The 10,987-nt window shown below is 32.9% G+C and overlaps 1 protein-coding gene and 1 long non-coding RNA gene across 2 annotated transcripts; both read left to right on the top strand.

Moving 5' to 3' along the window:
- The first annotated feature begins 658 nt into the window (after positions 1-658).
- LOC133789515 (uncharacterized) lies at positions 659-3,824 on the top strand. The gene is made up of 3 exons (XR_009873590.1): positions 659-806; positions 916-993; positions 3,388-3,824. It is a non-coding gene; the product is annotated as an uncharacterized LOC133789515 (long non-coding RNA).
- A 622-nt stretch (positions 3,825-4,446) lies between these two features.
- Positions 4,447-7,987, top strand: LOC133791534 (uncharacterized). Its single transcript, XM_062229454.1, has 4 exons — positions 4,447-6,643; positions 6,719-6,983; positions 7,074-7,788; positions 7,979-7,987. Exons 1-4 carry the CDS (start codon positions 4,447-4,449, stop codon positions 7,985-7,987), a joined length of 3,186 nt encoding a protein of 1,061 aa, XP_062085438.1.
- The last annotated feature ends 3,000 nt before the right edge of the window (positions 7,988-10,987 follow it).

The following is a 10,987-nucleotide window of genomic DNA, read 5'->3' as shown; positions in this document are numbered from 1 at the left end:
CATTTTTATATATATATATATATTCTTTTGTGACACCCTCTCTGTTTTGCATGTGTATGTCCTGTTTTGGACTTGTTTGGGTAAAGTGCATTTTTCAGTGCTTTTGATTCCTGTGGTAGAATCAAACTATCATATGTAAATGTTGACTAAAGATTTAGGATTACATTGGGATTTTTCATTTTCTTCTTTTATGGGACCCTGTACATATATACGGTGATTCTATTTGCCTTTGCTTGGCTTAGCTAGGCTCTGAGTGTGTAGAAATATAATGCTTTTGAATTGATACTGATGGAGTTGAGGAATGGTAGTAGAGTTTGTTATATGCAGAGTAAATATAGAAAGTTCTAAGTTCTTGGTCGTCCTTGCTCAGATTTACATGGTTAATTAAATCATTTAGTAAATTAATTTTGGTGGCACACTTTGCTGCTTGTAGTTTATTGTCATGTAGCTAAGTTTATAAGCTCTGAAATATTCTTGATTTTTAGGGGTGAATTTATATTGCTAACCCAATAGGTTTTCGCTTTTCACTATCATAAATGGAGTTATGAAATTATAAGAAGGTTCTTTCAAAGAATATGCAGTAATGTGCATATATGGAAATTGAGAATTTTAGTTTTTTAAGTAATTACTGTCTTATATTTTGATTTAAATTCTTCATTATCTCTTTGAAAAGGACAACTATTTTGTTTATGTTGTTATATATCTTATTGCACTTCTTGATGTTTGCAGGGCTTGTAGTCCCAGATGTTCCATTAGAAGAGACTGATAATTTAAGAAAGGAAGCTCTGAAAAAGAATATTGTACTGGTGTGTCTTATTGGCCTTCCGATTTTTCATTCATTTGGATAGATACAGTGTTCTGTTTTTTTTTTTTTTTGAAATGAAATTAACCTGCATCTTCTTGTGTGCTTCAAAGGTATTGCTAACCACACCCACTACTCCTAATGATCGAATGAAAGCCATTGTTCAAGCTGCTGAAGGATTTGTCTATCTGGTAAGGTTTTTCTTTGGTCGACTCATCAATCTTGCTTCCTCTTTAGTTTTTCTGATGCTTATAATAATGCATTAGTTTAAGTAAGCTTGACCGTTCATGCTAGAACTCTGTTCGCTCATTTCTCTCTCTAGACGTGGGTTTTAGTTTTTCTGATGCTTATAATAATGTCTCAGTCATTTGCTGTAATTTGGCAACAATTCTTACTTGATGAGTTCTTTCTCTCCCTTTTCCTAGTTAGCTAACCATTTAAGGTGCCAATGAATAAAGGAAAAAGAATATAAAAAGAAGTACTTGCATTATTGTCATCTTTTAGTAGAGAGACATGGATATAATCTATTATCACTACTTGTACTGGTCGCAGTAGCAGAGCTAATTTTGTATACTCTTTAACTGAGTTTTCGAATGAGAATTTCCTGGTGCTAATTTAGTAGAATTCAGTTTCTTTACTATGGAGTTTGACTCTGTTATATTGGTTATTAGGGATTAGAGAGAGATATAGAGAGTTCTTGCCTAATGCTGCCATTTTTGCCTGTTTCAAGTTTCAACAAATTTACTTTCTCTGTTTGTCATTTCATTAAACAATATCACAATATTAAGTTCCCAATTCCTTTAAAGATTTATATATACTTATACATATATATATATATATGAAAACTTGGTAGTTTATCTAGATTATAAGTTCCTGCAATGACAACTAACACAGTACAATATCAGAAATACACACTCCTAGACGCTAGTTAAAGCAATTTGTCAAACAGTTAGTAAACACAAACTAAGTAAGAAATCAAAGAGCAATACAAAGCTAGAGGAACATAAAATATGGAAGAAGTTAAATAAATATATGTGTAGTACATCAATCTAAAAAGAAGTACTTGCATTATTATGACAAAATTTGTGTGAAGAAAAACATGTAAGCGACTCTATTGTGGTGAGGCGAGGCAAACTATGAACTCGAACTTGATATCTTCACATGCATTTTCGAAATGATTTCTTTGGATCGTAATTGTGTTTTATATGTTTAGTTGCTACTGTTTGACATTTTAAAATATTTGGTTGTAGTATTACAGGAAACAAAACTACCCATCTATTACTTGGTATATATATATTGCTTGGTATAATAAATCACTACTGCATTAATCTTCTTTTTATTAATTTGTACTATGTTGACTAACCACTTTTAATAAGCTACAATATTGAAATTTCTTGCTTGATTAATTAATGTTGAATGAGTTGATTAGTTTTGGGTCAACCAGCTTATTTTATTATCTTGACAGTCATAGAATAATAATTAGCAAAACCATTTGCCTTCAAACGACAAGCATTCACCATTGGATTGGATTGGTATTTTTCTTTTGAAGCTGAATTAATTGATACTACTGAGTTTGATGCTTTGAGGAATTGAAAGAATCGAAACTGTTTTTGAGTAAATTATGAGTTTACTTATATTTCAAAACTTCCATATGTGTTTTTAGTCATTTAAGAAAACGAAAGTAACCGTTGGGAGAGGATTAAAGAGAGAAATGAGTGAGTGTTGAAGAAGAAGAAGAAGAAGAGTGTGTGAGAGCTTAAATGGTATATGGAACGGTTAGTTGGGATGTTGCTGTTATACAACAGAGAAAAGCACAAACTAAAAAAGGCAATGCTTTGTAAAATCTTTAGAAACTGAAAAATAAATAAATAAAAAGAACGAGAGAAAATATCTTCGTGGCTAAACCGTGTTTGTGCTGTGTTCTGTCTTATTTTTTTTTTCTTTTTAAAACAAATGAAATTTTCTCAGCTTTGTAATAACCACTTTTTTAGCTGAACGTGGTGGGGTTGGTTTGTGTTTTTGTTATTTTTTAAAGAAATAATTTTTAATTATGTTATTTTGTTTTATGCTTAAGAATGCAAAAAAAAAAGATAGAAACCAGAATGTGTGGCAGAGCAAGGGCAACGTATAGAGGTGATCAAAGGGGAAATGGTAGAGAATTTTTGTGAAAAAAATATATTTTTAAAAAAATTATAAATATATATATATTTGCACATGTGTGAGTTAAGAAAGACTATATTGCATTAAATGATAGTTAGTTTGTTATTTTACCTCTAATTAATGAATTGTATGTCATTGTCTCTATTGAGAGATGGGGTTCACTTCAGAAAAAAAAAAGTGGAAAAATGCATGCATGCATGAATGAATGATTCAAGCCATTCTTTACTTTCTTGAAAAAATTATTTGTGAAGAAGGTTATACTTATATATACACATATGCTGAAGCAAATTTCAATATCTTGGGTTTAATTAATTTGAACTAACGAAATGTAATAACACCAAACCACATAATAAATCACTACTGCATTACTCTTCTTTTTATTAATTTGTACTCTGTTGACTAACCACTGCATTTTTAATTTTCAGGATTAATTGTTGATTGCAATTTGAGCAAGAGCTTGGTTTTGCAGGATTTTCTATAACGAAAGACTTTGGATTTTGATTGATTTATTGAGGTATTTACTCTTCAAATGTGTTTATTCTCTGTATTTAGGCTTGTTTATTTTGGTTTTTTTTTTCATTATGTGTTATAAGTTTAAGAGAATACATGTTTCAATTGAATTTTTGTAAAACTTTAATGTATGTAGAAAAATATATGTTGTTCTAATAGAACCCAATATAGAGTTAAGTGGAGGTTAATCTAATTCCATGCAATTAATACAATATGTTTAAGCTATAGCTACCTATAACTAGATTGATATTTACACATATTTAATCCTATTTAAAATAATATATTTGTTTTTTATCAATAAAAAGAAGTCTTACTATTTTTACAAGTTTTGAGTTTTTCAGAATAATATGTATATTTGTTGTTCTTTGTGATGTTATTTTTCTTTAATTACTTCCCATCCTTTTGTAATAGTCTATCCATTTTCTTGATGCAATTATTTTTCCTCAAGAAATATGGAGTCAGGTTTACCCAAGAAAAAATATGATATATTTCTAATTAAGATGTATGGTACATGTGTGTGTTTTTTTAGGGAAATTTATGTATATATGTACCATACATCAACTCTGAGCAAGCAATTTGCGTTCATTAAAAAAAATAAAAAGAAAAAAGTAGTAAAGAGTGAATCAATAAAATTATACAACAAATAATAATCATAAATGGTCAATATGCATAAACTTATAAATTTTTTACTAAATTTAATAACCAATAAAGGTAATAATTAATAAAATAAGTATAATAAAACAAATAATTAAATCAAATAAAAGTAATTACTAAATTATATATAAAATTGAAATTAAATTGATTATTAATTACTCACTTAATTTATTAATTAATAAACTTTAATCTAATAAGTTATTGCTGATTTATTTGTAAAACATGATAATTCATTGAAAAAATAATAATTCAAATAATAATTTCTTACACTGTGCAGTGTAATAATTAATAATTTCTTACACTGTGCAGTGTCCTATAGAATGTCGATCGACAAGACTTGGATTAATAATTCAAATAAATTTTCTGATGAGTATGTTGCTGGAGCGTTTGCATTTGTTGAGAGAGCTCAACAATTTGTGGATACAAGGGGACTAGTGAAGTGTCCTTGTAACAAGTGTCTTAATATCGAATTGCAAACGATTGGTGTGTTAGAAAGTCATCTTTTTGAGAATGGTTTTCTACGAAGTTATACAAATTGGTACTGGCATGGAGAGGAGGAAATAATACCGACCAATAGAGTGGTCCACCAATGTCACGAGGACGAGATGATGGATGTTCTTAATGATATAGCACAACCTAACAATTGTGAAGATGATGAGAACGAGGTTGATGATGAGATACCACCAGCATCAGAATGCAGAGGTACTAGCCAATACTATAATGACTTATTTGCCGAGATGGAGTCTCCGTTATTCCCAGGGTGTGACAAATACACATCTTTGAATTTCGTAGCTAAGTTGATGCATTTCAAAGTGTTGGGGAAAATTCCTAACAAAATTTTTGATGGAATCTTGGAGTTGTTGGAAGATGCATTCCCATCTCCAAATAAGATACCAAAGTCACATTATGCGGCGAAGAGGTTGATGAGGAAATTGGGTTTGGGTTACGAGTCAATCCATGTTTGTAAGAATGATTGTGCATTGTTTTGGAAGGAAAATGCAGGAAAACACACGTGCCCAATTTGTGGGGAGGATCGTTGGGTGGATAAAAATACCAAGGGGAAGAAAGTGGCCCAAAAAGTTATGCGTTATTTTCCATTGACCCCTCGGTTGATGCGAAAATACGCGTCAAGACACATTTCTCAACATATGAGATGGCATCATGAAGGGCGTGTTAAAGAAGATGGTATCATGCGGCATCCTGCAGATGGGAAAGCATGGAAGGATTTTGACCGGAGCAATCCAACGTTTGCAATGGAACCTAGGAATGTGCGTCTTGGATTGGCTGCTGATGGATTCAATCCTTTTGGAAATATGAGTTTGTCTTATAGCATGTGGCCGGTTGTGTTAACGACTTACAACTTGCCACCGTGGTTATGCATGAAAGAGACTAACTTTATGTTGACTTTATTAATTCATGGTCCACATTCACTTGGAAAAGATTTTGATGTTTTCTTAAGGCCATTGGTTGATGAGCTGAAGGAATTATGGGTGAACGGTGTTCAGACTCGAGATGTTGTTGATGGTAGTTTTTTTAAGCTTCGAGCAGCTTTATTGTGGACTATAAATGATTTTCCAGCGAGGAGTAGTCTTTCTGGATGGAGTGGTCAAGGTTACACTGCTTGTCCTACTTGCAATGTATCAACACCATCAGTTCGTTTGCAAAATAAGGTTGCATTTTACGGTCACAGACATTTTTTACCAATGGGACACCAAATTAGAAAAAAGAAGAAGTTATATGGTTCAGTTGAGAAAAGACCACCTCCAGAGGAATTTAGCACTGAAGCTATTTTCACACAAATGAATTTTATGCCTGAATCTCTTCCTGGTAAGCATGTTAGCTACGGTGAACAAAAAAGGAAACGCACAAAAGAGCAAGTTGGTTGGCGTAAAAAAAACATTTTCTTTGAGCTCCCATATTGGGCCAATATGAAGTTGCGACACAACCTAGACGTCATGCATGTTGAGAAAAATGTATGCGACAGCTTAGTTGGCACAATAGTCGGGTTGGAAAATAAGACCAAAGATACAATTAGCGCTAGAGTAGATTTGGAGAAGATGAAGATAAGGCCAGAATTGCATCTGAGAATGGTAAATGGTCGAATGGAAAAGCCGGCAGCGAAATACACATTTATTCCTGAAAATCGGCATAAGTTTTGTCGATTTTTGAAATCAGTCAAATTTCCTGATGGGTTTGCATCTAATCTAAGGAAGAATGTGATTGAAAATGACACTAAGATTACTGGGTTGAAATCCCACGATTGTCATGTCATATTGCAACGTCTTTTGCCAATTGGTGTTCATTCATTCCTAGAAAAACCTATTGCCAAGACCATTATTGACTTATGCACTTTCTTCAAGATTATTTGTGCTAGAACTCTGGTTGTTTCTGATTTGGAGAAAGTGAAAACATCAATTGTTGAAATTCTTTGCGGACTAGAAATCATTTTTCCGCCAGCATTTTTTGATGTTATGGTTCACCTAATGATACATTTGCCTCAAGAAGCAATAGATGGAGGTCCAGTACACATGAGGTGGATGTATCCCTTTGAGAGATACATGAAAAAATTGAAACATTATGTGCGTAATAAAGCTCGTCCTGAGGGTTCCATAGCTGAGGGTTATGTCGTCGATGAAGCATTGACATTCTGTTCTATGTACTTCAAAGGGGTGGAAACAAGGTTTAATCGTCCAGATAGAAATGTTGATGCAATTCCATCACCAAAGAAGTTTTCTGTGTTTCAATCTCAAGGTCGTCCGATCGGTAAGAAGACATTAACAACTTTGGACGATGAACTTAAAAAAACTGCTGAGTGGTACATTCTCAACAATTGCGTTGAGATTCTCCCATATATTCAGTAAGTACTTTGATCACACTAACAATATATTTATCTACTCTTCCATTTATCTTTCAAATTTTTTAAGTCTTTCATATTTTATATGTGTAGAGAGCACAAGCAGATCCTTTTATCTAGTGGTGCTGAAAACCTAGATCAATTACAGAAAAAGGAGTTCCCCATGTGGTTTTACAATAAGCTTTACAATCTTCGACAAGCGGGATCTGCAGAAGCTTCTGAAGAGTTATTCTCCTTAGCAAGCGGCTCCTCTAATCTTGTTTCTTCATACACTGGGTGTATTGTTAATGGAGTTCGATTTTTGTGCTATGATAGAGATAAAAATTTGAAAACTCAAAACAGTGGTATCTTAGTACCCGGAGTAGACAACAAAAGTTTCTACGGGCAATTAGAAGAGGTTATAGTGATGTCATACCTTGCTGGTTGTTCTGTTGTATTATTCAAGTGTAAATGGTTTGATACAGATCCTACCAAGAGTAGGATGAAGAATGAAAATAATATAACCAGAATATTTACCAAGTTCGAGTGGTACAAAGATGACAAATTTATCTTGGCAACTCAGGCAAAACAAATTTTCTATCTTGATGATTTGAAAAATGACCGAGATTGGAAAATTGTTGAAGAAGTTCATCATAGAAATGTGTGGGACACCCCAGCAGCTGATGAACAGTTGGATCCCATTGAAATAGATGTTATGCATGACACAATATCATCTGATTTCCAATTGTTTGTCGATCTTGGTCCGTTGCCAGAAATCAATTTTTGCCGTAGAGATCAACCGCCATCTATTGTCAATGTAGATACTCCTGTTGATCAAGAGGAAGATGAAGAGGAAGAGGAAGAGGAAATGGTTGATGAAGAGGAAGAGGAGATGGTCGATGAAGAGGAAGAGGAAGAGGAAGAGATGGACTTAGAAGAAGATAATGTAGAAGAAAATGAGAATGATAGTGATAATGAATATTATAGTGATGATTAAGTTGTAATTTTTACATTCAAAGATTGAATGATAATATTATTTATGGATAACCATATTATTTATGTTTATCTTTATTTGTCAACATTTTATTATATGCACACATATATATATCATTATATTTAAATTTATTAGATGTCTTCTGCGGTAATGCGACATCACGGAGGTGATGGCGGGGCAGATCCTCCTCGAGATCCAACACATATAGAGGCTGACTGTGAGAGAGGTAATTCATGCACTATCTACTGTATTTATTCATAAATTAACCTTATAACTATAAATGTATAATTTAATATTATGCAATTGTAAAATAATAGTGCCTGCAATAAAAAGGCGTGGCATCAACAAAGGGATATCAACCCGAGAGGCTAGGGCTGCCTTAGGTAGACCATTAGCCCTTGAGTGGGATGTTCGAGGAAAGACGTACAAGGAAATTGGTGAATATTCTCACCATTTGTCTCGGGAGATCGGCCTTCTCATTCGACAATATGTCGATCCCGACTATGATCGATGGGATAAAGTACCAAAGGAAGTTAGAGATCGAATATTTCCTCGTCTACAGGTAATTTATTTCTTATCTTTTGTATTTTGTTGAATTTAATGTTAAATTTGACTAATTAACTTAATTTATTTTAATTTAGGATGATTTATTCGATATTGGTCTCACTCGGTATGGGGCAGAACATCGAAGTGGCATTCTTCTCGGCATTCAACGATCTTGCGCTGATCGTTACTCAGAATGGAAGAATGATATATCTACTCACATAAAGAAGCATGGTCGGAGACATGCTCCTGATGGTTTGGTAGAAGAAAAATGGAAGAAAGCGCTTGATTATTTTGATAGACCTGAAGTGAAGGTAAAATTTCTTTTTAATTTAGTTTTGTTAATATAACATATATATAATTAACACAATGTCATTTTGTAGAGGCGCTCTGAGATTAATGCTGCGAATCGAGCAAAACAAAAACAAAATAGCTTCCAAGGATCGCAGTCTACGCCAGCACTTCGTTATAAGAAGGTATTTTTTCTTATTAAATTTTTTAAAAAATTCATATATTTTTATTAAATTTCTAAATAATTTTTGTATATTAGCGCAATATGCAAACTGGCCATCTCTCAGGCGTTCCAGAAACTTGGATGGATACTAAATATAAAGAAGGGAGAGGTTGGGTCAGTCAAGTAGCACATGATAATTATGTAAGTAATTGTATATTTTTTATATTTTTTACATTTTTCTTACTTTGTAAATTTGCAATAGTTGTATTAAAAATTCAATAATACAAGAAAAGTTGCTGGAGGTACGTCAAACTCAGCAGACCCAATCTTCTACGACCACCTCTAATGCGAGTACTGCCACAACTGAGGTGGACGACATTGCCCTTGTTGAGACAGTCTTTGGACGCCGTCGGGGCCATCAGACAGGACTTGGTCGTCGGATTCGCTCGAGCGCGGAACGTGAAGTGACTGACACACTTCAACCACCGTCACCGCCCCCTACTGCCCAAGAGATGCGGGATGTGTTCGAACGTCTCCGAATCGTTGAGGAGTACATGGCTAGACTTGGTGGAGCCTCAGGTTCTGGATCTTCTCAGCCAGGTGATGGTCAGGATCCGACACCTCCTACTCAATAGGATGCTGGAGAACATTATTTATGACTTTATACTTTATGTAATTTGACTTTAGGAAAATATTATATATCACATTCTACTTTATTTAGACTTACCTTGTTTTATTGGAACATTATATTTATAAAATTTTATGATTATTAAATTTTATTAGATTTATTTATGTTTCAATTAAAAAAATCAAATACAATATATAATAAATATAAAAAAAAAAAAGCAAATTAAAAAATTTTATTAGATTTATTTATGTTTCAATAAAAAAAAATCAAATAAAATATATAATAATTATAGAAAAAAGCAAATTAAAAATAAATAAATAATATCTCTAGCGACAACGTATGAGACCTCTAGCGACGACATAGGGAAGAAGTCGTCGCTAGAAAAAAAGCAAATACGGAAATATGAAGTCATCCAGCGACGAATTTATCGGGCTCTAGCGACGACTAATGTTGTCGCTATAACCTATAGCGACGACAATTATAAGATCGTCGCTAATAAAAACCAATTAGCGACCGGGTTATAGCGACGACAACTAGCGACGACCATGTAGTCGCTAGAGCCTCCAGCGACGATAAATTCCCTTCTAGCGACGAAAAATGTCGTCGCTAATACCCCTTTTTCCTGTAGTGGTTTATATGATCATAGACATATAAACAAAGAAGAAGGAAAACTACATATGTAGTAAATTAAGATAGATATAAATTAATTAATTTAATTTTCAATTCTTCGATCGATGCCTTGATGGTATACTGATTAGATAGTTTGTGAAGGAATAATAATAATAATAATAATAATAGATATGAAAAAGGTGAGGCAAGATGTTAAAAGTGAGAATAGTAGCATTAATAATCCTAGTAATTAATTAACTAATTAATTAGTAAAACATATATTATAATAATTACATTAATTAATATTATTATTATTAGAATCTGCAGGTAGCTTGAACTAATAAGTAGTAGCACTCTCTTCTATCATTGTTATAGCAATGATTTTGTTCCAAAGATGATACCGTTGTTTGACTTTTTTTTCTCTTCTTCTTTCATTTCTGATGACTGCATTAAAATCTCCACCATACTTCTTAATTTCTCTCTTCTTTTTTTCAGTTAGGTAGTCTTGTTTCCTGAACTCATAATTATTCTCATGGGGTCCAAATATTTCCTTTCGTGCATTATTATATCCTGGATTTTTCACTATTGATTGGTGGTGGGAACGAATATAAATATATATACACATAAATGTGTATGGATAATTAATTATTATTGTACTACTATTTATATATTATATATACTACTATACTACTATCCCCCACCGAATCTAATAATCATTATTATTTGGAGGCAAAACAGAAGAAAAAGAAATTATTTGAGACAAAACTTGTTCAAAAGGAGACAAAATAGCTTTTGCTTGT

This window comes from Humulus lupulus, chromosome 7, assembly GCF_963169125.1.
Source record: "Humulus lupulus chromosome 7, drHumLupu1.1, whole genome shotgun sequence".
In the NCBI taxonomy this organism is placed as follows: Eukaryota; Viridiplantae; Streptophyta; class Magnoliopsida; order Rosales; family Cannabaceae; genus Humulus; species Humulus lupulus.
This window is presented reverse-complemented; position numbering and strand designations above follow the sequence as displayed.